The sequence below is a fragment of the Macaca fascicularis genome, chromosome 2 (genome assembly GCF_037993035.2).
Source record: "Macaca fascicularis isolate 582-1 chromosome 2, T2T-MFA8v1.1".
Lineage (NCBI taxonomy): Eukaryota > Metazoa > Chordata > Mammalia > Primates > Cercopithecidae > Macaca > Macaca fascicularis.
The window spans coordinates 152,376,119-152,389,908 of NC_088376.1; the positions used below are offsets into that span (position 1 = coordinate 152,376,119).

General features: G+C 47.0%; 1 protein-coding gene across 2 annotated transcripts; it reads right to left on the reverse strand.

Moving 5' to 3' along the window:
• Window positions 1-1,013: 1,013 nt before the first annotated feature.
• Window positions 1,014-13,770, reverse strand: CHCHD4 (coiled-coil-helix-coiled-coil-helix domain containing 4). 2 transcript variants are annotated; one of them, XM_005571673.3, is made up of 3 exons: window positions 13,564-13,770; window positions 5,376-5,474; window positions 1,014-2,146 (listed from the first exon to the last, which is right to left on the reverse strand). In XM_005571673.3, the coding sequence occupies exons 1-3, from the start codon at window positions 13,583-13,585 to the stop codon at window positions 1,839-1,841; spliced, it is 429 nt and encodes a 142-aa protein (XP_005571730.1). In that variant the 5' UTR covers window positions 13,586-13,770; the 3' UTR covers window positions 1,014-1,838. The 2 variants fall into 2 exon arrangements, with proteins under 2 accessions (XP_005571730.1, XP_005571729.1); XM_005571672.5 differs by lacking the exon at window positions 13,564-13,770 and adding an exon at window positions 10,829-10,891.
• Window positions 13,771-13,790: the final 20 nt, after the last annotated feature.

Here is a 13,790-nt window from a genome sequence, read left to right on the forward strand (position 1 = left end):
ATTTTAACGAAAGAAATATGGTTTTTAAATGTGCAAAACTCTGTTAAAAGAAGTCATTAGGGTCTGTCACGTCTTCCATACTTGGCCAGCTCCAGGTTCTTAGCTCCTAATCAAGCAAGGTTTTAAAAAGCTCTGGATATAGAAAGCAGTTCTCTACCTCCATACACCTCTGAACCACAAATCCTTGCATTTTAAACATGCCTTTAAGCTTTCAAGCTTTAACATAGTGGTGCCTCATTCTCTAGTGTGGCAGGCAGCTTCCTGTTACTCATGTCCTTGTGTCCCTCTCGAGTGTGGGCTGTGTCTCACTTCTAACAGACTATGGTAAAGTTATGGAATGCCAGTTTTGAGATTAGGTGATGAAAAGCCTCTGGCTTCCAGCTTGCTCTCTTGCTTGCTCTGATGGAAGCCACCTCCCATGTTGTGAGCTGACCCTTTAAGGCAAGGGCCATGTGGCAAGGAACTGAAGGAGGTGTCTGGCCAACAGCCAGTAAGGCATTGAGACCTCAATCCACAACCCACAAAATTCAACCCACTGAACCCTCCCAGAAACCACTTTGAGTGATCTTGAAAGGCCTGGCAGACCTTGAGATGACTGCAAGTATCACAGCCTCATGAGACACTGAGCCAGAGAACCCAGGTAAGGCATGCCCAGATTCCTTGTTTCAAGCTACTAAGTTTTAAGGTAATTTTTTACATAAATAACACATTTGAGACAAATGAGGCATTACTATGCCACAGCCTGAAAACTGTCACAGTTACCTTAGGCAAGTTAATCTATTTTCAAACAGCAAGAGCCTTCCCCACCTCACAGACTAACTGCAATGTCTGTGTGAAGGAATCTGCTCACATACAAAAAAGTGAGCTTCCTTTGAACTCAACACAGAAAATTTTAACAGACTAATTGGTTTACCAATATCTTTCCAGAGGAATTTCAATTGAATTGTTCATAATTTATACTTTTTTATATTGAAAACATTTTTAACTAGTGAAAACAAAGGACACATTCAAAATCAGGTAGAAATCATGTTTCCTTTTAATTGAATACTTAATTCACAATGTTCCCTCTCTTGCTGCTACTCTGGTAATAATTAGGTCCCCACCTCTCAAGAACATTGCACCTGGCCAGACTGAGAGCCAGTGTGAACATGGGCCCCAAACCAGGGCTTTCGGAATAACAAGGAACAGCCAAGCCAGCCTCTCCCTTCACTTAGAAAGGGACTGTGAATGCGAGGGTCCAAATCTTCACCGTCTAAACACAGAAAACCAGGAGCTTAACACCAACATGGAAACCAAAATGTATCAGGAATGAAGTGCAGTACCCCTTCACATACTCAATGTCAAGATGGGTTTGCAGAAATCGTATCTGACCATCTGGCCTCTGCTAGTAGATATGGCCCCACCCCAGCATTTTTAAGAGAATATGTTTTTGTTTCTATACTTGTATTATTTTCCCCAAGGGGTATCAAATCTACCAAAAGGAATATAATGAATCAGAATAAATCAGCTCACTCACAAGAAACCTTCCTGGGTAATGGTTTTTAGTTGCTGAGCTTATTCAGCACGTTATTTAAAAGTGGCAAAATTCAGGGCAATCTGAGAAGGGAATTCAAAAGTGGCAGCTACAGGTTTAGGTAGGACACACATACATACAACCCCCATTTTTTTCAGTGTATATGTCAAGAGGTCAAGACCCCTGATCATCAAAATAAGTTATTTTGTATATTACAGTGCACAGGACAACAGAGGGAAAGACACTTTCCTGGAAGGTGACAACAAGGCCTTTTTGCAAAAGGTCCACTCCAAAAGGACTGGAGCCCAGTGCCTTGTGGCCTTCATTAACTTGACCCCTCCTCTTCTTTGGTTGCAGTGGCCTCAGTGGGAGCTGTTTCTTCTACTTGTTCTGCTGGCTTCTTCTCCCTTTCCTCTTCCTCATCCTCATCCTCTTGGGGATAGAGGTCTGGGTATTTCTGCATGCATTCCTGCATGGCCCGGAACTGGTCTACACAGTCTGACCCCTTGATCTCCTCCGTGCTATAGTGGAAGCAGGAAAAGGCTGACTTAAACTGTTCTCCACAGGGACCGCTGGCCATTCCCCCAAGGCATGGGCAGTTCCAGTTAATGTTTCCATTTGGCAGTATCAATCCTAGAACAGGAAGATAAGCAAGGACAATGTGAGAGATGTTCTCTAAAGTTTCAGAAAATACAAAACTAGTCCAGTCCTCACAGGCTACTCAGGTGGTGCAAAACAGGAACTATTGTTGCCTATGGACCCACACCTCGATTTGGATTACATTTAAAGCCTAGCACATATCCAGCATTCCTTGGCCCAGCTGGGAGAGAAGCCACCAATGACATCTTTCTCCATGTGTGACATTAGTCTATTCTAAGCCACCTCCCAGTGCTCTGAGGCTGTGCTCCAAGAATTAAATACCGGGACCCATCTAACCCAAAGAGGAGGAGATCACTTGAATGGTTAGTGAAGAGCTTTTTGAAAGCCCAAACACTTTAAGGAACCGAGGTATTGATCTCTTTCTAATCCCCCCACTCATATGGATGGTCAGGACCACCCCACCCCCCATGCTCCCTGCCCCTTGAACCCGGCTTGCCCTGCAGCTGCTCTCAGAAGCTCAGCATAGCCTGGGGAGTGGTGAAGAGGAGGAGGTTGCTCCTTATGTACTGATGAGGAAAGATGTCCAAGACATGCGGCACAATGAGAAGCTGGTGGCCTACCATTAGTGTGAGTGCATTCTTGTGAAAATCAACCAAACTGTTAAACTGCACATATGTGTTGGGGAGGAAACAAGGTTATAAATGGGTTTTCATTTTCACTATTATTAATAGGCCTCTTACTTTTGACTTTTATACCTTTTCTTATCACTGAACTTTATTCACATCTAAATAGTATTTCTTGGTTTTCCAAAATGCTCTCAAAATGATGGCTTCATTTTCAGCTTTGCGACAGACATATCATTCATATAGAAGTTTCTTACATGAGTCTTATTAAGAGACTGAAAGTACTTTCTAAGAGAGCCTCTAAAATGTCCTGTGAAATTACACATGATTCTTCACTCCAGGGCAATACCGAGGCCTGGCGCACTGCACTAATGTCCAAAGTTCTAGACGAAACCCCGCCTGCCTCTCAGTTCCAGCTTGGGAAGCTCCACTGACCAATGGATCTGCTGTAGCTATTCCTGTCCTTTACTTGTAAAATGGGGATAGCATGGACGATGCCAACTAGTGCTGCCCCCTTAGCAGGCAGCAGACCTCCAGGACCATCAGCAGTTGCAGATCAAGTTCTCCTGCATTAAGTTATGCTTGGTAACTCACATAAGCCTTCTGACAACCTTCTGCAGTGGGTGCTACTAACCCCAGTTTGCACACGCAGTCTCTGGGGCTCATGGTCCAAGTGAGGACTGCAGACTGAGCTGGCAGGATTCCCAGAGCCATGCCCCTTCCCCTACATCTCACTGCTTCTTGACAGGGACCTCAGTGTTGGAAAAACATTTGCAAATGCTACCCCCTGGAGTTTCAAATCTGCTCACAAACCTGCATAACCAGTTTCCAAGAGATAATACTGACATTTAAAAATTACAACCCAGTGCAAATTGACCAGGTGGTTGATCAAAAATAACAAAAAAAATTATATCCTAGGTCTCCAGGAGTCCTTATTTCATTATTTCTTAGGGGCAGGTGAGCTGGAATGAGATACTTCCTCACAAAGCACATGGTGCCAATCTGCATTTCAGGAACACAATATAAATCCACACAGAGGGTACCTTTGGCATGTTACATAAAGCTCAGATGCAGTGTGTTGTCAAACATGCAGTCTAAGGCCTGAGGTTCCAGTCTCTGGCTGAGTCTGTCTCCGCCCCCTCCTGGGTCCCCAGTTTTCTCATTGGATCCGATGATCTTTAAGGCCCTCTTGATGTTTTGATTCTAGGAAAATTACTTCTGCCACCTTTTTTTCTTGGTACTCTTAGCTATTACAAGCACCATCTCAGCTGCACAGCTGGGTGCTGGAAGGCAGGTAGATGGCATAAAATGGTGACTTACTTGGCCCACTTAGTAATTTTGCAGTTAAGAGGTTGAAACCTGGGTCCCAGAGTTCTTTGTGTTTTATATGCTGCTTTGTACAAAGTATCACTATAAGGGGCTGCAAAGCTAAATGCATCATATGGGATACCTACAATCCAAGCAGACACATTGCAAGTGACAGAAGCAGGTAAAAAAACAACAGGGACAGTAAAGAATGGTGGGATCTGGAGGGAGCAGCCCAGTCTAAAGGCAGATACATTCAGTTTTTAATAACACTGTGAGGCAAACAAAACAAGGCCCAACTTGTACTGCAGGCCTCCATAGTCTTGATCAATTAATGAAATGTGCTTAATATGGATCTAAAGATAAGCAAGGTACTAGAATTGACATGTAAGTCCTGATCAAGATTACCCTTGCAGGTGTCTTTCTCAGAATGCTAACACTTTGCATAATGTCTGCATTTCCCGCTGCTCCCACTGGGTGCTGGATATATACTTTATGCTTTGACCCCTAGGATCAGTCAGGGCAACAAGTAAAGGGTCCTACAGAAGGAATAGACACATCAGTTAGCATTTGAGAAATTCCAATCAGGAACCCATATTCCCGATGCGGCTGCTTCATGCTCTTCAATTACCAATTAGCACTAGAAGGTTAGTTGTCATCATGGACACTAGAAGTGGTTTTTGATTGGTGAACTGAGTACTGTACAATACGTAGATTGTTCATGGATACCGCACACACACATCCACCGCACACAGGCTGCAGTAGTAAGTATCTAGTGAGTTTAGCAGCCCAAAACTTTTGGAACAATGTCCTAGGCCTAAGCAACCACTGTTATATTCAGCCATTAACCAAGGAGTGTGCAACAGCTCTGACTAGGTTAGTTGAATCCTGCTGCTGGAAAGCTGTCTATGTCAAGTGACCTTTTCATGTAAGGTGCTTGCTGGAGCAGTTAGAGAGTAGCAGGGACTTCACCAACCTTACAGAACAAGGTACATGACTGTCTACTTGCTAATCAAGTTGCTAGATGTGGCAGAATTCAGTCTGGCAACTTGTCTGAGCACAAGCCCTGTCACCTTAACCTACCTATAACTGCTGGAATCTACTAACACCCTCTCCCAAAACTTAACTGTTGTGCCAGGGAAGTACATCAGAACAAGGTTGGCAAGCACAGTCCCTCAAACCTCCAAGGAAGATAAACCACTGCCCTCAGAGATAGTCTATGGCTGAGAATAGATACCTGAAAACTCGGCCTTGGCTAGGAAAACATGGGAAAGGAATTAAGAACACTGAGGTTCCCCCCAGTGCCCTGATGTGGGAGGCCCCATGTCACTCACCGTGCTCCTCGTATGGATCATTGGGGTCATCAGCCACCAGTTCTGCATTGCTTGGAGTTTCATGATCTTCTTTGGTTACAAATATGATTCGATCCTTCCCTAGTGTTTGGAGAACACAGGAAGAAATGTTTCATTCAAGAGCAGTGAGTCAGCTTTAAACCCAAAGCAGTCGCCATACAAACCAAGTTTGAAGACTGTCCCATATGCCATCCCTACGTGAGGTGACCATCAAACTGCTCTCATATGCTACAGGTAGGAAACAAAAGGGGATGGATGAGGGGCAGGGCAGGAAAAAAAGCACTCAAGAAAGTGTCCTAGGGGCTTACCCACAGGGTTCAGAATGCATAAAAAGTTGGAGGAAGACTGAGCACACTGGCAAAGTGAGTGTGCAGTGATGTGGGTCCTCAGCCTACAGATCACTACAGCCCACACAGCTGATGTACCCACAGGCCCCTGCCTCTGAAAGGCTGAGGACACGGGCAGTCTGAGAGTGCCCACAGTCAGCACCCCCACTAGGCCTCAGGGCTCCTAATCGTGGCCGGAAGAAGAAAGGGTCATGAAGGTGAGGAACACTGCAGCCCTTCCATTCCCCACAGTCCGAGAGGCCTGGGGACCATTTCCCAACAAGGATAACAACTGGAGGGGGACAGGAGGAAAAGCACTTCTCAGATCTTTTTAACTGTGACCATCTGCAGTTGATTTTTTTAGGACAAACCCCACAGTGGTTAGGGTCAGGACTGTGGTCCTGTGAGGACCAGCATGGGAAAGTCAGCAGGCCTAAAGTGCAGAGCACCTTGTTCAAAACCAGAGCCCTCACCCTGGGGCCTGGCTGCCGGAAGGTCTGAGACTACAGGAAAACAGACCAGTGAGAGTCAAATGCATTTTATATTAGGAGCTTCTCCTCACTGGAGGCTGGGTGAGCACAGAAAAGCATATCAGTCCTGGCCAAACCAGGGTGGGTGCATTAACTGCCTTACAGTGACCCCCTATGAAGTATTATCACGCTCAGCCCCCATTGAGTACAGGAGAAAACCAAGGCTGAGTGGCTATGTAAGCAGAAGGTAGGTCCTTACAGCCCTCTCCACTACACCTTGTAGCTGTCAACACTTTACCTCACCTTCCTAAAAACTTCGGGCATCAGCTAACCACACCACAGGTATGCGTCAGATATTCTCATTGTGGGCAAGAAGCACCTTGTCCTCAGTACCCTACGCTGCATGGTGGATCATCAGTTTCTCCAGCAGTACCCAGAGAACAGACAGAGCCAGTCCATCTCTTGGTCCTCCGTGTGAGTTCATTCCTCCATCCTATCGCCACCCTGAGAGGGAGGTGGCAGCACCCCCTTTTAATGGTGGTGAGCCTGAGGCTCTGAGTAGTGACTTGCTGGGCCACACAGGACAGGATTCTTTGAAGTCTACACTGTTGGAGATCCTTTCTACACACCCATACTGCCCCGCACCAACATCTGCACAAGAATAATGATAGCTGACACTGAGCACTTAGCATGACTAGGCACTGCCTGAGAGCTTGTGCACCTTGGGCAATGAATAAACACAATAAAATCTGACCCAACCCCTGCCTCAAAAAGCTTAGAATCAAGTGAAATGTTTGCCAAGTAAACAAACAAGATCTTTCTTGTACCTTCCTGGTGAAGATGAATGACAAATTCTACAGAGCAACTGACCATGCGTTCTGATCCCAGGAGATCTGGGGTACAGGGACCCTCATCTGGAAGGGGATAGGAGGTGCTATGCATTTAAGAAGACTTCTTCAGCTATGGCCAAAAGTGCGTGGCTCTGAGTGAGCGGCTACTGTGGGCACAGAGGCCTGACCTGCAGAAACGTGGCTCTGTGAAAGCTGCAGGCATCTCTGATTACTTTATACTTTTTGTTTTCTCTTTATATTTAGAAAAGTTCGGTCACAGGTATGCTGAGGGGAAAGCAAGGAAAAAGGCTTGGGCCCATGCTTGGACTGATGTAATTAAGGAAGAGGCTTCTGGAAGGCAGGGGGCAGTGACAACAAAAACTGAGCGACATCTCCAGTGAGAAGGACAGTTCAGGGGACAGAGGGAGGGCACTTTAGTGCCTTACGCCATGCCCACACTGCACAGGGTCTCTTACGCTAGGACAGAGTAACAACAAAAAACCCTCAGCACACACAGGGCCAGGACCCCCAACACACTGGAGGTTTCTGCTCCCAGAGATGGTCTCTGCCACAACACCTTGCATGTCATCCAACAGAAGACTGCTTTTCCCCTGTGGCTGACTTGGGAAAGCTTTTGGACCAGGCAGCCAGGACTTGTTAAAGTACCTAGTAATCTTGGTAATTCTGGCCAGTTTCCAAAATACTCAAAAGCAATCTGTAAAAATGGTGAACGCTAAGTACAATGAGCTGATGCAAATTTCGCAACTCAGCTCTGGCAGTTTTGTTGACCAAGATGGCAGCTCAGCACAGCCCAATGGTGAGGCCCAGCCATAGGCACAAAAAGCAAAGGGTCCAAATGTGGTAAAGTATGAGGCCTTCCTGGGGTTTGCCATACATAGAGAGACCAGGCCTCACCCAAGAAAAGCTGAACCGAGCTCTCTGCCACATCCATGTAGCTCACGGGCTTCACAGGTGACTGATACACAGCCAGGTTAGGAAACACCAGCCTAGCACAATCCCACTGAGAATTCCAGGTCCCTCCCACTGGGCCAAGTCCTCACATGTGCCTTCCTGGACATTTTCCCTTGCAGCACAGTCACACTGGATTGAAGGTAGAACAGTAATAGCTGCATCTTTTATACATTTTTGTCCCATGCAATGTGTTTTATTATATCTGTGAGTTCACTGGTGGGTATTACTTTATCTCCATTTTACAGAAACCACAGGAGCTGAGAAACGGACCAAAAGACATGCAGTAAATGAAGGCAGAACAGGAACTCTGGTCTGAAAGATCCAGAGTGTGTCTCCTGCAAACTGTCCATTGCATGCCTGTCCTGGAGGGCCTCTGCTTTCTGGAACATTTAAAACTCAATTCAAGAACCGATGCAAGGACAAGGCTTACCTATTCCTAACAAATCTAAGTGTGAAAGAAAGAACTGGTCAGACTAGTCATAAGATGCCAACCAGTGGGACAATCAGCTAGACAAGTAGTTCTTATGACATTTCTCAGCAATTTCTCCAGAAAAATAAAATTAAAAGTGCTTGTGTTTTTATTTCTAAGATAAGCTTTAAAAGCAGTTGAATATGCATGTTCTGAAGGAGGTGGATAACTATGTTAAACCTTCTGGCTCACAGTGGCTTCAATATCACAGAGAGTCTGAGAACTGGAGTTCAAAGCTGGACTTAAGCACTTCCCACTGTGTGAGTTCAGGTACCCTCTGGGCCTCAGAAATCAGGCCTTACCACCAGCTTCACTGACCTACCTCACATGGTTGGGGAGGTGAAATGTGTTTCTGCTGTTAGCTAGAATCCCACTCAACAGTAAGTTTTAAAGGGTACGTGGCCAGGAAAAGAGACAATCACAGGCTCAGAGATGTCAATAATATCTTGGAAATGGGAGAGCTGATGGTCGAGTGCTCTCTGACTTAACCAGTGAAGAAAGCTGAACCCAAAGTGCACAAGGAGGAGGTCCCCCAGAATCAATTCAGTCCCCACCCCAGAACCTTGGTCAGAGTGGGGAACTGGAGGCCCGAGGGGTTACTCTGTGAACAGGACTTCAGGGTGGGGCTGAGAACAGAACTGACTGAGCAGTCGGATACCAAAACACCTTCCACCCTCAGCTGTTTAGTTTTACTTTTGGTAGAGCCACCCCAACCCGTCTTTCTCTCACATCTCCATCAGCATATTAGAATGGCTCGATCTTCAAATATATCCAGAAAGAGCTGCATCTCTCACCTCTTGGACCCCATCTCCCACCATCATTCCCTCCACTCCAGCCATGCTGACCTCTTTTACTTGAACATGCTGAGCACATGCCTACCTCTGGCTTTTGCACAGGGTATTCTGTCCTCCAGGAGCACTTTCCCTTCCCTCAGGTACCCTCACAGCGATTTCTCCCGGCTTTCACTTCCTGCTCACATGCCACCGTCCCTGACCACTGCCCATCTCCCTTATCCTGCTTTTTTATCTTTCCCCAAAGTGCTTTTCTTCACCCAACATACTATGTATGTTTACCACTTGATGCCCCCACTGGAATGTCAGCTCCTCAGAGGCAGCGATTTTTGTCTATTCTGTTCATTGCAGTATCCTGAAAGCCCAGAATAGTGCCAATGACAAAGTGGGTGTTCAATATTTGTTGAAAAAAGTGAATGGAGAAACAACTCTGGATTACGGCATGAAGACCCTAGTGTAAGAATTAAAGAAAGAGGAGAGAAACACGAACGGTGGCTTTTCAGTCAACAGGGACAGGTTTATTTTAAACAAACCTGAGGTGGGCTGCTGGCTGAGTTAGGTCAGAGCCACATTCTCTTACAGACTAAGAGTTTTTAAGGATTCAGGGTGAGAGAGTTTATCAGAGGCTTGGACTGCTTCTGTGTCTCTTTATTGTGCTCATCTGGGAGGCAGAGTTGTATGTCTGTTTCCACACATCTTTCTGCAGCTGCAGGCATATCCCCCCCAGGACTGCTTTTAGCTTCCCTATCTTAGTGCACCTGAAGGGAAAGGAATGTTCTTATTAAGGCCCACAGTTTTACTGGGGTCCACTGTATGAGGGTGAAGTTTGGCAGTTACCCAAGAGACTTTCCCCCACCTCCCTCTATGACTGAGGTGTCTTATCTGTGTTTTACTGTCTGCTCTTCCTGGCTGCTTGTAGTTAGAAGTGATTTCCTTGAAATGCATGAGGCTAGAAAGGGAGCTGGAACTTAAAGTGCCAGTGTTTGTCCGAGATGACGCTACTCCTGCTCTGTCACCCAGTCCCAGCAGAAAGCAGGAAGACAGAATGGTTATCACCATTAAGTGAGCAAGACCAAAAAATCCCTTGGATGAGTAGTTTGATTTCCCCCATGAAAGGGGAAGATCTTTACAGGCAAGAATCTCTCAGCATATCCACCCCAGAAGGAATGCCCGTGTGTCCTGCAGAGGAAGCAGTTTCTTGTCTCCCATGGATGCTGACTCACCAGGATCATGTTTGAGAATGGCAACCTGCACTACGGACTTGTCTTCTTTCATTTTTGGCTAAGCTGATTCAATACACCTGTGATACAATTCCAACCACTACTTTCTGACACTCAACCCAAGAAAGAGATCTAAAGCCAGAGGGAGTGGTGCCTGTGGTGTACTTTGAGTGAGTAAAGTAAGGGGTTTCTAAGAGTTTGATAAATCTGACTGCTGAGGACTTTCATGTTTAGAATCTAACCCCTTTGAAAGATATAACTCCCGCGTACAGAATCAAGTATCTGTGAAGAACACACAAATAGCTTTCAGACAGAGTGTAAGAAGAATGCAAGTGTTAGAAGTTTAGCTCAACAAACCTTCCTTAGCTCCAGCTCTGTGGTAGTACCTGGTGGTCACAGATGAATACGACACAGGCATCCAGTGGAGAAGACGGAAGGGGAGGGATCCTACCTTTGTCCCTGACAAAGAACTTCAGGGAGGGAAGGAGGGAATAGACATTCCAGAAGGGACCATCCTGGGCAAAGCCTGGAGTGCAAAAGGAGGGTTTTAAGTAGCGTTCGCTCACACACATTGAAGACTGCAAAAGGTTTTCTTAAGAAAAGTGGCATTTAAAAGGATCTCTGAAGCCTCAGGAAGCCTTCTCAGACCGCACAGAGCCGTTCACTAAATGATCATAGCATGCTGGGCTTTCCCTTCATGTCACTTATGACAGTCTGTAATCATGCATTGGTCTGGTGATGTTTTAATGGCAATCTCTTCCACCATGCCAGGAAGGCAGAGAATGTGTCACATTGCTCACCACTATATGCCCAATGGCTGGCACATCACATGTGCTTTATAAATGTTGACTAAACACAAGTGGGCAGGCTCTGCATTAGAAAGAGGAAACTAAGAAAGAAACACTATGGTGCTGACACACAGAAGTGTGGCTAGCCCAAGGCCAGGGAGCCAGGATGAGAGCCCTCGAATGCCAAACCAAGGAGTTTAACCTGAAGGCTGGGTAGCAGGTGGACCCCTGAAATAAACTTGCACAGGCAAGTGATTCACTCAGGACAGAGGGCAGGTACACGCATGATTCAATAAAGATTTGGGCACCCATTGTACACCAGGCCCTGTGCCAGATGCTGGGGATTCCACAGCCCATCTGATGCTCTCAGCTTAGTGGGAGAAGACAGGCAGGAAGATGGCAAAAAATAAAAAAGGTAATTTCAGAGAGTTCAGGATGTGAAAGACACAAAGGGTCAGGAGGCTAAATTTTAAAGGATGAGGAGTCAGCCATGGAAGAGGTGAAGGCAGGATATACCAAACCAAGGGTATAGCGAAGAGGTTAGAGGCTGGGCAACAAAAAGGTGGGAAGAGACCAGGCTGGAAAGGCAGACAGGGCCAGATCACATAAGCTCTGATACGGTAAGGAGTTTGGGATCATTTTTTAAAAAATCCTATGGGAAGCATAAAGGATCAGTGGGCAAAAAAAAAAAAAAAAAATGTTAGGGACTTCTTAGGGGGACAGTGGTATGGATAAGATAAATACTAAGGAAGGCCTATAAGTGAGTGCTTTCAATTCTCACTCATCTCCTAAGAGAGATCTTTGAACCAGGAAAAGATAAGGGCTCCATGTTTTGAAGGCAGATGGACCTAGCCTCCCTTTCCAGAGAAAACTGCCTCCTGTAAATCCTCAAAGAGAAGGAGGGTTTTGTTTATCAGCACAGCCTCATTATACCCAAAGGCTCAAAAATTATTTGCTAAATGAAGTAAATTAGAGAGAGACTTGAAATTAAAAACAACAGTGGTGAGGGCAGAGGACTTTTGCTTACGGCACACATTAAGTAGTAATCAGCGGAAATATAATAGTACTCATTAAAGAGTGAGTCTTATGGCTTTACAACCCAGAGGAGGAGAGGTTCTAGAAGCAGACAGGGCTACTAGGGAAAAGGCTCAGCATTTTAGGCTGAGCTATGCTCCTAACTGGATGTGTAACTAAGGTAGGCCACCTCCTTCTCTGGGCTTCAGATTGCTTGAATTAACTGATGGAGCTGGAGTATTCACCAAAGAATTTCTGGGTGACTTCCAACTCTCTCTGTAGCTTTATAACCATCCATCCCCCTTCTCTGGAGCAGAGAAGATGCTTCATGAATATTTGCTGTATCAGTGAAGCCCAACATCTCATTTTACAACACTGGAAACCAGGGCCTGGAGGGGTTAGGTAGGAGCTTAGGGCCAAGGAGTCAGTTTGTGGCAGTGTGTGGGGAGGCCCTCCGACCTGTGGCTTGGGTACTTCTGAGCTCTTGGGTAGAGTAACATCAAGGAAGCATTAGGTGGTTGGAGCTCAACTTTGGGGTGGGAGGTAGGCAGGGTTCTCCCTGCAATCCACTGGGCACTAGATTGGAAAAGGCTGTTCTGGGGTCACAATGCCCAGGCTCAAACCCCGGTTCCACGATTTGCTGGCTGAGTGGCTTTAGCCAAGTCTCCTGTGTCAGACTTTACTCTTCAGTAAAATGTGACCAGTAACAGAGTCTGACTTACAAAGGGCGCAGCGAGATCAATGAGACAAGCCACGTAAGTTTCCTTGAACAGTGCCTGATAGGTAGCAGGGGGCTCAAAAACATTCCCGTTAGTAGAACTCCTAGCACAACTCCTAGCACCCCAGCACAGCACACGCTACCCCCAGTAGCAACTTTTCGGGACCCGCCTTTTAAAGGCGCGTGCAAAATGGCAACACGTGGGGTATGGCAGGAGCGGTAGTAATAATTAACATACATTCCCAGTTACGAGCCACACGCAACGTGCTCGGCATTTCCCGTGCCCCAACCCGGCCTAGTTTACGACTTCCCACGCACAGGCCCCTCTGAGGTCAGGGTTCGGGCTTCACTGTGACCTTGGACCAGTCCCGTTCCCCCGAGAGCTTCGGTTTTCTCATTCGCAAAACACGAGTGGCGACCCCCCAGCCTGCCCGCCTCCGAGTGTCCCAGGGTGGGCAACCGGGCCGCGCCTCGGGTGGCCCGCGCCTGCGGCGTGGTAGCGGGGCGCCGGGGCCCGCGTGTCTCCCGCAGGCCCTCGTAGGCCGGTCTCCATGGCAGCCCGCCCTCCCTACCTTCCTGCCGGCAATAGGACATGGCTGCAGCCCGTCCCTGAGACCTTGCAGAAGCGGCAGTGGCGGTAGCTGCAGCTTTACGCCGTGACCTCCTCTCCTCAGGCAGTGCGGGCGCCTCCGAAGCCCGCGCGGACCCGCCCCCTCCAGGCCTGCCCGCCGCGCGCCTGCCTCGGCGCCCTCTTAACCGCGGCCAGGCCCACCTCAGCCGGAAACTACATTTCCCAGCA

Bases quoted from the DNA above. Each gene is read 5' to 3' on its own strand.
- CHCHD4 (XM_005571672.5), bottom strand. From the start codon at position 10,889: ATGCCTGTGTCGTATTCATCTGTGACCACCAGGTACTACCACAGAGCT. The intron at 5,475-10,828 runs GTTTGTTGAGCT...TCCAAACACTAG, and splicing joins CAGAGCTGGAGCTAAGGAAG to GGAAGGATCGAATCATATTT. The intron at 2,147-5,375 runs GTGAGTGACATG...TTCCTGTTCTAG, and splicing joins TGATCCATACGAGGAGCACG to GATTGATACTGCCAAATGGA.